The sequence below is a fragment of the Perissodus microlepis genome, chromosome 12, assembly GCF_051167445.1.
Source record: "Perissodus microlepis isolate ML-2025 ecotype Zambia chromosome 12, ASM5116744v1, whole genome shotgun sequence".
Taxonomy (NCBI): Eukaryota; Metazoa; Chordata; class Actinopteri; order Cichliformes; family Cichlidae; genus Perissodus; species Perissodus microlepis.
Genome location: NC_140472.1, coordinates 11,290,654 through 11,310,262, shown reverse-complemented (window position 1 = coordinate 11,310,262; position 19,609 = coordinate 11,290,654). Strand labels below are relative to the sequence as shown.

Here is a 19,609-nt window from a genome sequence, read left to right as displayed (position 1 = left end):
GCAGAGCTGTACGTTTGAATTTGTTCACAAATCTCTCAGTCAGAACATGCTATATCATGTTTAGGTGGAAACTAGCGAGCTAACTTCCTGCTAACTTCTAACTTCGTTAAATTTAATAAATTCTGTTTTCATGTATCCCTGGATGTTAAACTTAATTGTTACACTTGGTAAAGCAGCAACGCTGATCATTTTATTAAAGACCAAAGAATTTAGACAGTTTTTAACTCTCAGTGATGCCGCAGTGTTCGTTTGACTTTGGGACCTGAAGCAGACGAAGTTTTGGAACCAGATTACTCCGCGAGGCTCCTGACTACGGTAGCCGTAATCCTCCAGCAATCCATCAAGCTGTGCGGCGTCGTAGCTTACCAAAGTCGTACTAAAACATTTTTGACAGATTTCTGAGCGCCGTGTACCACATAAAATCACTTCAAGGTCATTAAGCACAACCAGAATTTATACATGAGGCGCACCAGATTATAAGGCGCACTGTCGATTTTTGAGAAAATTAAAGGATTTTAAGTGCGCCTTATAGTCCGAAAAATACGGTATATAAATGTTTTATAACACTGCTATGGAGTCCTATCTTATGTTGGTTTGGAAACCTAATACTCGAGTCTAAAGCTCAAATTTATAATGTGTTTAAGAGGGCAGGAAAGATCATGGGAACAGAAACAGTGACCGTTCACCAAGACATTTTTGAACACTGTTTGCATGCATGAATCTCTGGCAGTAGATTTACAGAATTCCTTTGTGTATGCAGAAGCAACATAAACATTTATTTGCCCCTCTGTCTGTTAGCGGATAAATGAACAGCTCATCTTGGACACAAAGAAAAGTAGAGAGGCTTTGATGAGGCGTTATTAATTAGTCATCTGTTTGTATATTTACTTTAAGGCCTGCCTTTCCTAAAATTTGCCCATTTAAGGTTTTATTGCGATGTTTGTTGCTTTTTGATCAAGCAGCTGCCTAATCCTGGATGACTTTCTCCTGTGGGTAACAATAAAGGGATCTTATCTATCTTATCTTTACATCTATTATAGATTGAAATGTTTACAAGTACAATTTGACAGTAAAGTCTTTACCACTATGAAGACAAGTCTTTGACAGGTCAGATTAACGAGGCTCACGGGTAAAGACTCAAACACGTGCCACAATGGCAGTGACCTCATTACTTATAATAAATGATCTGCCATATTTAGACGGTATCGATCAGGATGTGACAGCAGATGACATTGGGCACTTCAGATAACTAAGCTGTCACACAGTGTCACAGTTTGAATGATACAGTAATGGCCTGAGTCATTCAGATTTTCCAAAGTGTATACGGGTGCCTTCTCATAACCACACAAAGGATGTGGCCTCTTTAATTATCAAATTAACTATTAAAGTATTGGCACTAGATTAAGAAAACAATATCTTAATGAGCAAAATGTACTGTCAGAGCCTTTGGTTAGTATTTTATAATGAGAGAGTATAATGTGGCTTGCTGTATTAAAATAATCAACACTGAGCTTCAGTATAATTATATCATGTTTATTGGTTTAAGAATTACCGGATTAAACATTTTTTTTAAAGTGCATTTTGTGTAAACTTCCGAGGGGAAAGGTGGGGTTGGGGGTTGATCAAAACAAGTTACAGCATATGAACAAAGATCATTTTGCCTGCATTTTCCTAATCTGCCAAGCTGGTAAAAAAAATCAGGTGATTCTGTAAAGAGGTCAGGTGGGAAGCCTTAATTGATTTTTTTGATGTTGTTTGATTTTACAGTTTTTGTGTTTTTTTGTCTGTACTCTCATAACTAGTTTTCAGACCGATGTTTTGGTATTGAAAGAACAGAGATGGACGTATAGTATAATTAATTTTAACTGATCAAAATGCAGGTCATGTCACAGCTCATGTGTGCGGTTCTCATGTGGTGTGCGAAATTGCTTATCACACACTCGTCACATTTCATATGTAGTTTGGTCAAAAACTTTTCAGCTACCTCAAAGCATAATATGTACAGTGGAAGTGCTAATTATTGGAATTTTTCAAATTAAAAGTTTTTAATAAATGCAGTTGTTCATACCTGAGTTTTTCGGTTATGTCAACATACCGTGCCGCTCAGCAGATGAAAGCAGAGCTGTTCAGATAGATATGTTCTCTTCCAGCAATGCTGAGACATACACATGCACACATGCTGATTAAAACATTACAGGGGTTGTTACCCTTCTTGAAATCAAAGGCAAACAAACAAAAACTATGATTTGCATAGATCTCACAGAACTACACAGACAGAGAAAGAATATTGCTTCTGGCACGTCATATGATTTGTACAATTTGTTTAGTTTTATTCTCAGAGGGAAAATTAATTTTGTCTTGGATTCCCAAAAATATATATTTTTTCCTCACTGGGTTTTTTTCATTTTGACAGGTCTGTGCTAAGACATGATTCCAGCTCCTGTAGTATTTTCCTGCAGCTTGTTTGGAGGAACTGACAGGATGTTTAGCTTAGCTGGCACGTTTTCAGATCATGTGAATCAATGCAAGGAAGTTTGATACATCCCACAGATGTAAAAGCTTTTTTTTTTCTCCTAGGATCGGGGTCAGTGCCCAGTCTCCAGGCTGTCATTTTAAGATGCTCTTTAATAGCATTAAAGAGCTGCTTCAGCCTTCTGATCTGGACTTATCTGGCAGCAGGGGATTTCACTCGAGTGTCACTGTACTGCAGCCACAGGCTTGGTGCTCTGTGGTTTGATTTCTTTCACTTTGTTTTGTTTTGTTTTGTTTCTTTAAACTTGGGCAGAGTTTGTAAAAAAAATTTTAAAGATTTGGCTTGAATTGGTAGCACCATTGCCAAAATGGTTTTCGCAGCAGCAGTGATTTTGCATTTTGGGTTGTTTCAATAAGGATTAAAGGATTAAAAATTATTTTTCTGTCAATTTTCTGTGGCCAACTATACCATTATTTACCACTGATGGCAGAAAGTAATGTAATTTTATTTATTCTTTCAAATTCAGCCTTAAAGTATTGCTGTTGTACCAGCTTTGCTTTAAATTGGCATAAAACCACAGTCTTCTCTGACATAAAGGCTCAAAAATCAATGTCGATAAAGTCTAAATCTTCTTTTCACGAGACTTTCTGCTCTGCATTTGGCAGTCCACCCAGCTTTTGGATAGATTTCCCCGCAGCTGTTTGTATATAGTCATGGTCCCCAAAGCATCAAACCTACTTTAATAATCTATGAATTCTTTTTGTGTAACCAGCAGGTCAAAATTTGCACTTTCTGCTGGAAAATATGCCAATGTCTGTTTGATGGATTGGTAAAAAATGCAGACATTCGGGGTTCTCTTACTCATCCTAATGATTTTGGCAGACTTCTGACTCCCCCTCTATCCTCTAAAGTAGAGAATGTATTCAAAGCCACAAACGTCAACAAGGTTGACACAGATGTTAGCATTCCTCTCAGGATAAACAAATTTTTTACGAATGCTTAACATTAAATTTGTTGCAACCGTCAGTTAAAAATTTGACATTGTCCAACACTTTTTTTAAGATCAAATGCGTGATGAACAAATACTCCTCGAAGGGTCATCTCCCTGGTTGAAGCTAGTCGCAGTGCATACACGGAGCCATAGATGGATGGATGTTTCTGCAGTCAGATCATTGCTTACAAAGGGAGCTTTGTTGTATTTTAAACAGTAATCTGCTTAGTATGTGGCTGTGACGGACACTTCTCCTCACAGACTAGAATCGGATATGGATGCCAGAAATCTGATTCTGTTCATCTGGATGTTTTGTTTTCAGTGGGTTCATCACTCACTCACTCATCCAAGTGACATCTACAGTCTCAGCTGACTGCAGGTTTCCCCAAACTTATAAACAGTGTATAGTGACTGAAACTAGCTCCACAGACTAACAATGGGCTGTGAGGACTTTTTTATAATCATTTACTTGGCGTTATCGTGACCATTGATCAATGGTCAATGGTCACGTTAGACTCTTTTTCTCCAATTGATCTTTCTGAGTTAACTTCAATAATTACTTCCTCCAAACCATCAACGTGTCTTTTAGACCCCATTCCTACAAAACTGCTCAAAGAAGTCCTGCCATTGATTAATTCTTCGATCTTAAATATGATCAACCTATCTCTAATGGTCGGCTATGTACCACAGGCCTTCAAGCTGGCTGTGGTTAAACCTTTACTCAAAAAGCCATCTCTAGACCCAGCAGTCTTAGCTAATTATAGGCCAATCTCCAACCTTCCTTTCATATCAAAAATCCTTGAAAGAGTAGTTGTCAAACAGCTAACAGATCATCTGCAGAGGAATGGTTTATTTGAAGAGTTTCAGTCAGGTTTCAGAGCTCATCACAGCACAGAAACAGCTTTAGTGAAGGTTACAAATGATCTTCTTATGGCCTCTGACAGTGGACTCATCTCTGTGCTTGTCCTGCTAGACCTCAGTGCAGCGTTCGATACTGTCGACCATAATATCCTATTAGAGCGATTAGAACATGCTGTAGGTATTACAGGTACTGCACTGCAGTGGTTTGTATCATATCTATCTAATAGACTCCAATTTGTGCATGTAAATGGAGAGTCCTCTTCACACGCTGAGGTTAATTATGGAGTTCCACAGGGTTCAGTGCTAGGACCAATTCTGTTTACATTATACATGCTTCCCTTAGGCAGCATCATTAGAAGACATAGCATACATTTTCACTGCTATGCAGATGACACCCAGCTCTATCTGTCCATGAAGCCAGATAACACACACCAATTAGTTAAACTGCAGGAATGTCTTAAAGACATAAAGACCTGGATGGCCGCTAACTTTCTGCTTCTTAATTCAGATAAAACTGAGGTTATTGTACTCGGCCCTGAAAATCTTAGAAATATGGTATCTAACCAGATTCATACTCTGGATGGCATTACCTTGGCCTCCAGTAACGCTGTGAGGAACCTTGGAGTCATTTTTGACCAGGACATGTCCTTCAACGCACATATTAAACAAATATGTAAGACTGCTTTCTTCCATTTGCGCAACATCTCTAAAATTAGAAATATCCTGTCTCAGAGTGACGCTGAAAAACTAGTTCATGCATTTATTACTTCCAGGCTGGACTACTGTAATTCATTATTATTAGGATGTCCAAAAAACTCACTGAAAAGCCTTCAGCTAATCCAAAATGCTGCAGCAAGAGTACTGACAGGGACTAGAAGGAGAGAGCATATTTCTCCTGTTTTGGCTTCCCTTCATTGGCTTCCTGTTAAATCCAGAATTGAATTCAAAATCCTGCTCCTCACATACAAGGTCTTAAATAATCAGGCCCCATCTTATCTTAATGACCTTGTAGTACCATATCACCCTATTAGAGCACTTCGCTCTCGCTCTGCAGGCCTACTTGTTGTTCCTAGAGTATTTAAAAGTAGAATGGGAGGCAGAGCCTTCAGTTTTCAGGCCCCTCTTCTGTGGAACCAGCTTCCAGTTTGGATTCGGGAGACAGAAACTATCTCTACTTTTAAGATTAGGCTTAAAACTTTCCTTTTTGCTAAAGCATATAGTTAGGGCTGGACCAGGTGACCCTGAATCCTCCCTTAGTTATGCTGCAATAGACGTAGGCTGCCGGGGGATTCCCAAGATGCATTGAGTTTTTCCTTTCCAGTCACCTTTCTCACTCACTATGTATTAATAGACCTCTCTGCATTGAATCATATCTGTTATTAACCTCTGTCTCTCTTCCACAGCATGTCTTTTATCCTGTCTTCCTTCTCTCACCCCAACCGGTCGCAGCAGATGGCCGCCCCTCCCTGAGCCTGGTTCTGCCGGAGGTTTCTTCCTGTTAAAAGGGAGTTTTTCCTTCCCACTGTCGCCAAAGTGCTTGCTCATAGGGGGTCATATGATTGTTGGGTTTTTCTCTGTATCTATGAAGCGCCTTGAGGCGACTTTTGTTGTGATTTGGCGCTATATAAATAAAATTGAATTGAATTGAATTGAATGGCCATCAGTACCATTAACATAGAGTTAGGAAATAGCAACAATCGCAGCATTGTGACATGGTGAAAGATATATCGGCAAGCCCTCTCCTCAGTTCAGAGGAGGACAGACCTCCCTGCCTGTCTTATAGTTGGGGAAACTGCAGTTAGCTGAAGTCACTGAAGAAGTCATTTGTGTGAGTGATGAAATGTGCTGAAAGCGTTACGTGCAGATGAACAGAATCAACTTTCTGGGATTTAGTAACCTGCATGATTGAGCATGCATCGAGACAACTGAGTGTGACGTCAGTTACCTCAGTAAGCTAAAAAATGATTTGAAAGTGTAAACTCACGAGTTTGAGTCGTCCTTGAGCTCCATTTTGTTCTGTCAAGAATGTTGTTCATTTTGTTTTATTCTAGTCAATAAACAGACTAAAACAGGAAACAATCCTTGAACACAATACAAAGTCTAGCAAGGACATCCAAGAAGTACCTAGCACTGATGTTGAGGAAACATCCATAATGTTGGTTCAGGTTTAATTTTGGAACAGCTTTGTTCCAACTGTCCATCCATCCATCCATTTTCTTCCGCTTATCCGGGGCCGGGTCGCGGGGGCAGCAGCCTAAGCAAAGAGGCCCAGACCTCCCTCTCCCCAGCCACCTCCTCCAGCTTATCCGGGGGAACACCAAGGCGTTCCCAGGCCAGCCGAGAGATATAATCTCTCCAGCGTGTCCTGGGTCTGCCCCGGGGCCTCCTCCCGGTGGGACATGCCTGGAACACCTCACCCAGGAGGCGCCCAGGGGGCATCCTTGTCAGATGCCCGAACCACCTCAGCTGGCTCCTTTCGATGTGGAGCAGCAGCGGCTCTACTCTGAGCCCCTCCCGGATGGCCGAACTTCTCACCCTATCTCTAAGGGAGAGGCCAGCCACCCTTCAGAGGAAGCTCATTTCTGCCGCTTGTATCCGCGATCTCGTTCTTTTGGTCACTACCCACAGCTCGTGGCCATAGGTGAGGGTAAATTGTAAATTGAGAGCTTCGCTTTTACACTCAGCTCCCTCTTCACCACGACGGACCGGTGCAGCGTCTGCATTACTGCAGCTGCAGCCCCAATCCGTCTGTCGATCTCCATTATGTATGTTACCATTAAAATGCTTCCTGGGTTTGACTATATATACAGTAGAAGTAGGTACACCCTAGTGCTATCGCTTAAATCATTGCAAAATCTAGCTGTATTAGTTGTTGTTGAACAGTATGGTTTTGCCCTTGTGCAAAATTAAAAACTAAAAATACAGGGTCACAGTTAGAATACAGTTCAATCGCAGTAAAGCCCAACACAAATTCTGCAGTGAAGATTTAATTTTTTTCAGCATTTTGTATTTCTAACTTTGATTTTTATGACAAATACTCAATTCTCAAAGTTATTCAGAGTTTTTTGTGTGTGTTCAGCTTTTTTAAATTTTTGCTCAAGGGGATCTGTTTCTCTACAGTCTTGTTCAAACAGATGAACGATAGAAATACTCGCCAGGATTTTGGTGTAACTCTTGGCATTTGTGTTGTCATGTATAAATGGTATCTTTCCAATATGGTCTGGTCTACATTAATAAATAACCCCAGTGCCAAGTCTGTCGCTATGCAAGTGGATGACTGTACAAGCACTGCTCAGTGCATGACGGCATATTAGGACGATCATTAGTCACCAGTCTTAGTGTGTTATTTCACACCTTTGTGCCATCTCACAGTCACATTTTTCAGTTCCCCATGCGTGACAGACTTCATGCAGTTAACAGGAATAACAGGAAATCACAGATCAGTCATTACAGGCTTGTGTGTCTCTCAATCAGTACTCACTTTTGTTGTACTGTGCTTGTACTGCTTTGTTGTAACATTTTCAGTAATGTTATTTAAGTGCTATTGATTACTAATGTTGTATACCACGTTCCTTTTCTATAAAGCTTATAGTTAAGGCTGGATCAGGTGACCCTGAACCGTCCCTTAAATGTGCTGCAATAGGTCTAGGCTGCTGGGGACCTCTTTTACTATCTATGTGTTTATACACCACTATTAACAACCATTAATCATGGGTTAGTATGAATCTCTGACCTTTCCCGCAGCAGATGGGTGCCCCTCCCTGTTTCTCTGGTTCGGCCAGATGTTTCTTCCTGTTAAAAGGGAGTTTTTCCTCCCCATTGTCTCCTTCTCATAGGGTGTCATCTGATTGATGGGGTTTTATCTGTATTATTATAGGATCTATATCTTGTACCTTGAGGTGATTGTTATTATGATTTGGTGCTATATGAAAACAAAAAATGAATTTAGTTGTATATGTGAATGCCCCAGACTAAGAGTAACTGTGTAACAATATAGTATATCCTTCTGTTATTTCCACTGTCATCCATTACATACCAGGCAGTTGTGACAGTAATTCTGGTTCGCCTCGACTCGAAGGCGAGTACAGTGTAGTTGTACTTTTGAAGTGAAAGGTTTGTTGACTAATGTGAGGTCTGAGACTTACAGACTAGGTCGTGTGTTGCCTTTATGATGGGGTTGTGTAATAGGGTCAGGACTTTTAGCTGCTGTCTTTGCCAGGTCAGGTGCACTAGAGTAGCTGCTGGCATTGTGCACGTTTGTGTGCCTGCCAGTTTTTGATAATCTCTGGATTGAATGTGATAGCCGGATGATATTTGAGAGAAGCAGATTCCACAGCATTGCAGTTAAAGCCTAATTCTTCAGATGTTTGATGTCAGCTCGATATTGGCCCGGCTAATTTTTTTATTTAATTAGAGCTGATCAGTGAGCAAATTGTCACCCAAATATTCAAAGTGTGTAGTTATGATGCTGCATTACACACTGATTAGGGTGCGACCTTCCAGTGTTTTCAGCAGACTATTTCCCTCCTGATCAGAGAATTGTGTGAGCACATTAGTCACCACTGTCTTATTTTCTTCGTGACCTTGGTTGATGTATTGCTTTCATTATCTGCTGATGTACTTGGGATGTTCATTATGCAGTGTTTTGATATTGTGGCGCTGTCTTTCTGTTTGTCTGGCTTCTCTCCAGGTGTAAGGACTGAGCATGTGGATGAGCTGCGTGTCTTCCTATTGGTCTGTGGCCTCAGAAGAGTCAAAGACCCCCTCTATTTGGTGGAGGTTTTTTCAAGTATGCTGTGATTTTATTCATTATGTTATATTGTTGAATTCATTTCATTGTGCTTGCTATGAAATGCATGTGCATAACATGAAGTGGCGATGAGATCAGCACTCAGACCCAACCCGTTATTGAAACTAGAAATACATACCAGTAAATATGATTATGTAAGCTGCATGAAAAAGTGTTTGTACAGTGCAGCGGGGCAGCTCGTTCTCATTTTGTCAGGTCTTGCCTTCATGGTTTTTATGGTTTTTCTTTCTTTGGTGGATATCCTGTATGTCTTATTAGGTACCTAATATTTTGCCTCTAATTAACACGAGTGGTTTCTTTTTCAACCCCCCCATATATACTGTGACTTTCACAGCACGCAGTTATTGTAATGAGACATCACTAGAGGGCGTCAACATTGTATATTAATGTTGAGGAGAGCTACACGGTTCAAGTTTCACATGCACGTTCTTGGAATTAACACATACTGTCCACGAGTGTCGTGCATTAAACAAGCTTGTGGGAATCTGTGCAAGAACAGCCTCACTTCTTTTGACAACTTGCTCATTTAAAAAAACACACACAAAAACGAATAGTTATGTCTATAACTTCTGTTCCCTGAAGGAGAGGAACGAGGTACAACACATAAGTATGGGATATCACGCCCTCGCGTGTCCTGGCTGAAGAAACCTTTAATCACGCCTTTAAGGCAGATGACGTGTGATGACACGCGCACGGCCCCGCCTGCACATATAGCCGCTGTCATCACAGTCATCCCTCAGTTCAATAGCCGCTCTTCACCGAGCCAAACTGCTCAGTGGGGCCACCTTGTGTTGTACCTCGTTCCTCTCCTTCAGGGAACAGAAGTTATAGACATAACTATTCGTTCCCTTTCAGTCGATTCACTCGGTACAACACATAAGTATGGGACATATATACACGCCCCACAGAGCAGCCACCGAACCGGAATCGGACCACCACATCCTTAGTGAGTGGTAGACCCAGCAGAAAGGACAGCATGAGCCACCGAAGGGGCTGTAACGTCCAACCGATAAAACCCTACAAAAGTGTGCGTTGATGCCCAACTAGCTGCCGCACAAATATCAGCTACACGCACCCCTTTAAAAAGAGCCCATGAGGTTGCCATCCCCCTGGTGGAATGAGCTCTCACCCCGTGGGGCAAAGCAAGACCACCGGTGCCATATGCCAGTGAGATAGCTTCTATAATCCAGTGGGACAGCCTCCGTTTGGACAGAGCTCTACCTCTATTCGGATTAGCGAAGCAGACAAACAGCTGGTCACATAAACGCACATTCTGAGTGTGCTCAATGTAGGTGCGTAGCACACGCACTGGACAAAGAGAATGCATCCTCCTCTGCTCCTCAGATGCAAAAGGAGGGGAGCAAAGGCTCAGCAACTCAAACTCCATTGAGCTATAAGATGCAGGCATGATCTTGGGAAAATAGGCAGCATTTGGACGCAATACGACCTTGTGGCCATCAGAAGAGAACTGTGTGCAGGAGGGATGCACAGAGAGCGCATGAAGGTCACCCACTCGCTTTGCCGAAGCCAAAGCGAGAAGTAATGCAGTCTTATATGAAAGAAATTTCATATCCACAGACTCAATGGGTTCAAACGGGGGGCTACAAAGGGCCTCCAACACCAAAGACAAGTCCCAAGTAGGGACACTGGACTTAAGCACGGGCCTCAGCCGGCGAACTCCTTTCAGAAAACGTATGGCGAGGGGATGTGCACCTAGTGTCACCCCGTCAAAGCCAATATGACAAGCAGATATAGCTGCTAAATAAACCTTTATTGTCGAAAATGAAAGGCCCTTATCCAGCAGCTCCTGCAGGAATGTCAAAACATCCACAATAGAGCACTGAAATGGGAGAGTGTGGCGGTCCTGGCACCATTGCTCGAAGGCTCGCCATTTGTAAGCGTACAAGCCTCTAGTAGATGAGGCCCTAGCGCTCTGAATTGTCGCTATCACACTAGGTGGCAAACCCTTAGCAATCAAGTTTAACCTCTCAGCAGGTAAGCATGAAGGCGCCACAGATCTGGGCGCGGATGAAACACTTCTCCTCCCGCCTGAGAGAGGAGATCCCTGCGGAGAGGAAGCTGCCAAGGACTCGCTGCTAGCAGGCTGATTATCTCTGCATACCACGACCTTGTGGGCCACCAAGGGGCCACTAGAATCAGAGAGAGGGGGAATGCCGACGCACTCTCTCTAGAACTGGAGATATCATTTCCACTGGGGGAAATGCATACAGGAGCACGTCTGGCCATTGGTGCGCTAGCGCGTCCAAGCCCAAGGGTGCATCGTGGTCGATTATGGAGAAGAACAGGGGGCAGTGAGTATTTACCCTGGAAGCAAAAAGATCTATTTGTGCCTTGCCAAATAGATCCCAAATCTGAGCCACTATTAAAGGGTGTAACCTCCATTCTCTCACCAGAGGACCCCCCCTGGAGAGAAGGTCCGGCCCCAGGTTCAGGTGGCCCGGGACAATGGTGGCTCTTAGAGACAGAAAATGAACACTGCACCATAACAGCAGAGAGCAAGACAGGAGCAGCCCGGGCTCCCTCCAAGGACTGAGAGCTAGCATGCAAGACGCGGTTACCAGCAGCCTCCTCCAGAGGTGACGCGATGCACACAAACGGTAAGAGAGAGAGTCCAGCGTTGAAACGCTCTCATTTTTAACAGTCCAAGTGGCACTACGGCGATCATAGATGCCATCATGCCCAACAAGCTTAATATCGTCTGGAAACGCAGTCTGCGTCCCAACTGAAACTGAGCGAGGCAGCGATGAAACGCGGCCACTCTGTGCGCGGCTGGAAAGCGAGCATATTTCCAAACCGAGAAAAGTAATCTGCTGACTCGGGATTAGCGAGCTCTTTTGAAAGTTCACAGAGAACCCCAGTGTCTGAATGTGTGACAGAACCAGCGACAGCTGTGTCTCCACCTGCTCTCTGGAGCAAGCTACGAGAGCCCAGTCGTCTAGGTAGGCTAAGATGCGGATGCCTCTCTCTCTGAGGGGCGCTAGCGCTGCCTCGGCACATTTCGTAAAGGTGCGAGGAGCGAGCGACAGCCCGAATGGCAGCACTAGGTATTCGTAGGCTACGCCCTCGAATGCAAACCTCAGAAACTGCCTGTGTTTCGGGTGTATAACCACATGAAAATAAGCATCTGTTAGATCGATTGTTGCAAACCAATCTCCCGGGCCGACCGCATTCAAGAGCTGTCTGAGTGTTAGCATCTTGAACCTGTACATTCTTAGATACGTGTTCAAGACTCGCAGGTCGAGGATGGGATGAAGCCCTCCCCCTTTTGTCGGAACAACAAAATAACGGCTGTACCAACCTTTGTCTGTCTCCGAAGCGGGGACCACTCGTATTGCTCTTTTCTGCAATAGCGCCTTTATTTCCTCTCTGAGTATCATGGCCGCCTCGGTGTTGACAGTCGTGTTTACGACTCTTTGGAAACGAGGCGGCTTGACCCGGAACTGCAACCGGTAACCGATGGCAACGGTTCGCAGCACCCATGGAGAGGGGGCGCAAGCGCGCCCTGAGGGAAGTGAGCAGCCAGACGACTGACCTGCAGCACCGTCGACGGGGCGTTGTTGCCCCCCAGTGTGTCTGCAGGGGACTGCATCACCTGCCTGACCTGGCTCATTCTGCCTGCAGGCTGAGCATTTGATTGTTTGAGAATAAACAACACTCTTTATTGATTGTAACATGGAAACATGTACATTTATACATTTTGTTGGAGGCACAACGATGAAAAACAGCGGGAACGCTCAATGTGGTCACCTGAACATTTAACACACCTGAACAGGGAGTTACCTGAGGCATTTTGTGTGCAGGGGTTTTGTGCTTGGGAGACAGTGTTAGGAAAGTGCAGCGCCTTCTGGGGCTGACAACCTGAACAGAACTTAAGCGGCACCTCTTGTGCGGCAACAGAGGGGTAAAAACAGCGTCTCCCTGCTGCTGGACCCCCTCTCCACTCGAAACCACAGCTAAGAGGGCTGAGGCTTCTTCCTCCTGGGCGTCGGGTCCCGCCGGGGGCCCGAGGGTGGGCCTTTGCTCCAGGCCGACTGGCGTGGAGCTCGGGCCGGAGGATGTGCTCTCGCTGGCGGCACACCCACTTCAGCAGTGGGCGCCGGTCTCTTGCCAGTCGGCAGAGGAGCGGCGGGCCTGTGAGAGCTAGCTGCGGGCTTGGGCTTGGGCTGACGTCTGGGGATGATGTCGCGCAGAGCTTCCGTCTGCTTCTTCCTCAGATCGAATCTAGCCTGAATGGCTTCAAGTGAATGTCCGAATAACCCAGCCGCAGACACTGGTGCGTCAGCGGGCTGTCATCAGGAACCAGCGATCCGAGCTCCGTCAGGCACATTGCCTGGTACGTCTGGAGCATGGTGACAGAGGTCATGGCGCGAGCAGTGCCGGCCTGAGCTCGATAAATCTTCTCCAGCTGCGAAGCAGAGAATCTGCAGTGCTTGGACGGCAGAGTTGCGGGGCCACCGACACCATGGTTATGGGACGGGGCCAGATAAGCAGCCAGAGACGGCTCCATAGGGGGTGGGTTAGCTAAGCCAGCCCCCTCGGCGCCGTCCAATTCCATGTACTGTCCATAGCCGGGCACAGTGACGCGGGTAGACAGAGGTTTGTCCCATGATGCTGTTAGCTCGCAGAGAAAGTCTGGGAACATGGGAAGGCAGTTTTTGGCCGTTGCGGGCTCCGGTGGGGGGAAAAACCCCGCGAACCGCCACGGCTTCTGAGCTGGCGGAGGAGAGGGCCAGTCCACCTGCAGCTTCTCAGCAGCACGGCGAAACAGGGAGAAAAGAGAGGTGTCACCGTGGCCGACTGGCGCAGCAGCGGCGGTACATTGGGCCGACAATGAGCTCTCCTGCTCATCCTCCGACAAACCATGGATGTCCAGGCCGATGTCCAGCACGTCATCATCGTCCTGGGGAGCGCTGGCGGGCTTCAACCCAGGCTGAAGCCCGTCAGCGCTCCTGCATGGTTCCGGCTCGTCATCGGCTAACCCGTCAACATATTCCATGTGGTCAGCCCAGCTTATTGCGGGGACATCGACCGGAAAATCCTCGTCTTCGGACTCGGACGAAGGCGGGGCTCCAGACTCGGAAAGGAGAGGGTCATGCCGTGCAACAGCCGAGCGTCCCAGCACTTTTTCCACAAACGTCACCCGTCTTTCCAGGGTCGAGCGCCGGAGCTGGCAGCAAAACGCACAGGCTTCGGGCTCCGTCAACGCTCTCCTAGCGTGGACGATCCCCAGGCAGACAGGGCAGGCATCGTGCTGGTTGCTGTCGTGCAAAGAGAAACCGCATACCTGAGGACAGGGGCGAACAGAAGATTTCTGCTTTGCTCGCTTCGGTTTGGAGTACATTCCAAAACACAAAGCAAAACGCTGCACGGGAAAACTTGAAATTAGCGCTCCACGGGCAGCCTACACACCAACTGCGCGGTGGAGGCTAACACCAACAGGGGCCGTTAAGCTAAGTTCAAGTCGGCAGACAACGGAGCTAGCTAGCCCAACTCAGCAGAGGTGTTCTCAGCGAGGTGAAGAGCGTAAGAACTGAGGGATGACTGTGATGACAGCGGCTATATGTGCAGGCGGGGCCGTGCGCGTGTCATCACACGTCATCTGCCTTAAAGGCGTGATTAAAGGTTTCTTCAGCCAGGACACGCGAGGGCGTGATATCCCATACTTATGTGTTGTACCGAGTGAATCGACTGAAAGGGAACAAACTGCAGTGTTGTTTTTTACATCACCAGTTATATTTAATGTTTTTCAGAGTGGCATTGTGAGAATCTGCTGAATGTGTTAGTCATTATTGGACCTAAGGTAAGTAAACAGTCCTTATGCACTAGTTTTGTTTTGTTTGTTTCTTTGTGTGTATGCTTTTGTTTTTGTTTTTGTTTTTTCCCTTTTCTGCCATGTGCCTCTGTACTGTCACTCTGTGTACTGCTGAAATTACCTAGAAAGATCCCCCGGGAATTGAGGCAGCCTCTAATTGGATAGAGCAGACATACAGGCTTTAGTTGTTATGCTGGAATTAACGGACAGTGCTGGAAGGAAATGTCTTCTGAATACTGGGGAAGGGGTCAGCTGTAGTGGTGGTTTAGTTGTTTTGTTTTGGGTTTTTTTTGGGGGGGGGGGTTGGCATTACCTGCTTGACATTACTTGCCTTTTACTAATGACCTGTGTGGGAGTGGAGCAAACTCATTTTAATCCTCATAATATGTATCTGCACGTGTACGGGGAGCACAAGTTACAGGTTTTGCTGCCCTGTCACATGTAATCATGTTTCTGTGCTGTGTGTCTCCCTGGAAACATTAAGTGCTCAGGTACAAGCTGTGTGTCTTCATGTCAAACAGTGCAAATAAATAAGTGGAAAATAGCAATTGAACTCTCAAACCCTGTCGTGAATAACCTCGTGCATCAATCAACTAGTCAGTCACACAATCAAATTAGAGTTTTTTTTATTTATTTATGTTAATTTTTTTTTCTTTTAAAAAAAATATCAGGTTGCAGTTTTATGTTAAAATTCTTGTCATATCCCAGAGAACAGCAGCAGCCTCGGTTCTTTGTTTTTCTCTCACCCATTGTTTTCTGTTTGCATGTCTTCATCTTCTCTTCTCCCCCCCACCCGACTTTGATACGGCATCAATGTACAGTACTTTAGCATCTGTTCTTTCTTTCAAACAGTGGTCTCAGGCAAAAGGTACGTTCTGCTTTAGCTTTGCACAGAACCAACTCAATTAGGCATGGCCACGGGCTTGTATGCACCGTCTTACTGCCGCTTATTGCTTTTTTCACGAGGCTTTGCTGCTGCTGCTGTTTGATGAAACGGTTCAGTCGAAGCAGAAACATGTGATTCATCGTGACACGTCTGAATCACAGGCATGTTTGTTCAAGAAATGGAAAGATATTAATTTTATACTAAAAATGTTTTCGTGTGACAGCCAGATTTCAGCTGTGTTAATTTAAGGATTATATATTTTTTGTGGAACAGTGTTGAACAGATTAAACGAAGTGAAGGAAAAAAGATCTAAAAATGCAAAGAGGAGGTGGAATGAGACATCCCTCGCTCAGGCTGTCGTGACATCACAGAAATCAGTATCGCTACTTCATTCAAGTAGTAAGCGCTGAGGCTTTGCAGCATCTGTCATTAAGAGGAAAATTCAGGTCAGTTTGTCAGCGATGACACATCTGACTTCTCTGTAAATGGGCTTTAAATTACAGAGTAAAATAAATCTGGACAATTCGAAAAAGGGAACGTTATCTGCCATAACGATAGCAGGCTTTCACCTTATTTATTTGATAAGAGCAAAAATGAAATCTAATTATATTTCTCTCAAACATCGGTAAAGGTATGACAGATTTATTAGAATGAACAGGAACACTGAAGCTTTCGCCGTATGACGTAGCTTTGTTGTTTGTTTTTTTTTGGGTTCACTATAAGACAGCGCCGGTTGGGCTTAAACCGTGTATTTTTGCCAGTATCTTCATCATCTTGATCCAACCCCTGCTCGTTTTATAATTCCTGCAGAATCCCAGATCACTCCAGGATGCAAAACTGCATTTCTTTTTTAATACATCTTAAAAAATAATTTCATGAAGGCATTTTGTGAGCTATAAAATAAAATGAGAAAAATGTAGCAGCTTGCTTAGTAGCATCTTTGACCCACATTGCTATGCTTTGACTTTTCTGTGGACAGGCTAATGCACATAAATCCCACATTGCAATTAATCAGATTGGCCACCCTGCCCACCCTGACCCCAATCTCTGAAAATGCAGGATTTTCCTGAGAATGATTTTCTCCTGATAGAAGTTCTTAATTGTGTCATTCGATATTTTATATCCCAGTAATTAGGATATTGCAGGTATCCTTAAAAAAAAAGAAAAACAGAAATTTTGTTGCACATGTTTCGGTCATTTTTGTTTTGCCTCTTGTTTTTCAGATTGATCCCGTTCTTTCTGCTGAAGTAGAAACGGTTGTTAAAAGGTAGGCCTTCAGCTTTCTTTGTGTTCAAACTGTCAGTTTTGTCTGTTTAATTGCTGTGATGTTCCATCTTTTCAGACTTGCCTGCCTTTGTGCTTCTTTCATGCGGTGCATTGAAAAACAAACGCAGCTCACATGTATCGTAACATAATGTGAACAGAATGCAAAATAGAGCTGAGCGCCAAGGTCCTCTTTTTATTATCTGTCCTCCCACACTCAAGTCTCCACCGATCTTTCAGTTTTTCGCCACAGGGCCTCACCACAACAGAGATCTTTGCGGCAGGAAGCTGCCCTCTCTGCTTAAGACTTTACCTGGATGCTCCATTCATGTCACAAACAGTGCAGCTGTGTTTCCTTGCCTGAGCTTGTCACTGCTGTTCAGCATCATTCACGCCTCTGTGAGCCCTGAGTCACACAGAACTGAGTTTTGCCACTGCTTTTACAGAACAGCAGGGGTGTTCTTGGCCCAGGAGAGGTGCCAACAGGAGCTTCATGCTGCCATGAAAAGGTGCTTCGCTGTGGTCAACAGCTCTGTTTCAGAGGGCATGTCAGCAGCCATCTTGGAGGTAAACATCTTTGAGGATGGTGGGTAATTGGACGGCAGGGCAGCACGATGTTCCAACATTGACAAGAATAACAGTTTGGTAATGGTAGTTTGATCTATCAAGGCGTCTTACAGAGGAGCTTTTGTTTTTTAATCTAAACCACATGAATCTTCTGCACTGTTTGTTGTTCAGCTACAATGCTATCTGGACACTTCTGGGACAATTACCCAAATTAATTGCTTGACTCCAATCTTCCCATTCTTGAGTGAGCAAATCCTCTTAATCTTTTTTAAACACAGGCAATTAAGACAATCCACAGTAGGCTTAAAGTGTTATTAGTTTGTTAGCATGTTTCACTTAACAAGGTATTAGCTTGCACAGATTGTTAATTCTTTAAGTGAACCGAAGCACAGAATGGCGGCGCTGTACACCATCCGAAATGCTCGAGTGACTGCTTCTTAACAATGACAGGATAAACAAGAAACTTTTGCCTTTGACTTATGCTTTCTGTCTTCACCAGGCCATTGATCTCGGGGTACCTGTGCTGGCTAGAAACATTCCAGGAAACGCAGCTGTGGTGCAGCATGAGGTCACTGGCCTTCTGTATTCTTCTCCTCAGGTATATATTGGCTGACCAGCTCTGTAGTTAAGCTAAGCGCTGTAGTCCATAAACATAATGACTGTGTTTATGGACTACAGGGAGGATAAACTGTTGCCAGGGCTACAGGGACTCCTTTTACCTCAGCTGACCAGAAAAGTACACAACCGCATTAAGTAGTACCGACACACTGACTGAGAACAACTGGAGGGTTTTATGTCCTCTCCTTGCATTACTGGATAAAATAACAAGTCTCACAGTTTTAATCAGAAACTTTTGACATCATTTTGTAAACTTTGCAGTGGTTTTATCACGAGTCCAATCTGAGCAGGTAAAATATAACAAAGGGCCCCTCCTTGTGTTATATTTTATTTTATGTTTCCTCAGGTGCTTGGATTAGAATCAAAAGAAGTGCACCCTTTAGGGAGAGAACAAAGATACTATACTACCGCATAGTGATGCAACAATTAGCAGCAAGGTGGAAAGTAAGTAATCCCCCATGAGAACTGCTCAGTCTGATATTCAATGAGGTTTAATGCAATGGGAGATAACAAAGGATAAGGCCAATTGGCAGGGCTTAAGCGTTGTATTGTCAAGATCATGCTGTAGCGTGATGTTGTTGTAATGGTGGGGATAATTCCTCCCTGCACGTGTGCTCCACTGAGCTGCTGGTAGGAAGCTCACACAGATGGTTGCAGCAACTTGGGCCGGATAAACGAGGACCTCGGCCAGGACCGACGGGCAAAGAGTGCTAGTCTTTGAGCCGCCTTTGCAGTAGCTCCCGTGCAGGACTTTTCACGCACGCTAAAGTCTTTCCTTATTCTTTCCACTGACAGTATTTCTTGTTCTTCAAGATGGAATTACATGAGGAGTGTGGGTATTAAGAAATGTGTCGAGCAAAGTAAACACAAAAGCACTCACAAGCTTTAAAGAGGAAAAATGGCCTGTCCTGTCGGGCTCTGTAATTTGCACCAAGAGTGAAGTGAATATAAGCGCGCCTCTCATAAGTTGAGCTTTAATCCTTTTGCTGTGAGGATTTATAGCCCTCATATGTCCATACAGAAGAGCCGTTTCCCACCAAGAGCCTCTCCAGACATAATCACATCACTTGAAGTGAAGTAAAGCAAAATGGCCTGCTGACTGGCAGTGGCTAAAACTTTGTGTGCCCATTGGCTCAGTGCAGCAGTGAATGTTGGCTGTCATGTTGCAAGAACACTTCAAGGCACTTTGACTTCATTTTGTTGGAGGCTTCTGACAGGCTGCTGGGCCAGCAGATGAGCAAACTAGGATTCTGAATGCTGAGTGGATGGACCTCATTTCTATGAATACGTGATGGTGTTATTACTCC

At 44.5% G+C, this 19,609-nt stretch overlaps 1 protein-coding gene across 1 annotated transcript in view; it reads left to right on the top strand.

Annotated features, from left to right (window-relative positions):
• The window catches only part of glt1d1 (glycosyltransferase 1 domain containing 1), a 40,686-nt gene that overhangs the window by 20,252 nt on the left and 825 nt on the right, over positions 1 to 19,609 (top strand). The window contains exons 7-11 of the mRNA XM_084946964.1: positions 9,016 to 9,114; positions 14,907 to 14,956; positions 17,078 to 17,121; positions 17,564 to 17,684; positions 18,184 to 18,282. Coding sequence (XP_084803090.1) covers positions 9,016 to 9,114; positions 14,907 to 14,956; positions 17,078 to 17,121; positions 17,564 to 17,684; positions 18,184 to 18,282 — 413 coding nt within the window. The remainder of the gene's footprint in view (positions 1 to 9,015; positions 9,115 to 14,906; positions 14,957 to 17,077; positions 17,122 to 17,563; positions 17,685 to 18,183; positions 18,283 to 19,609) is intronic.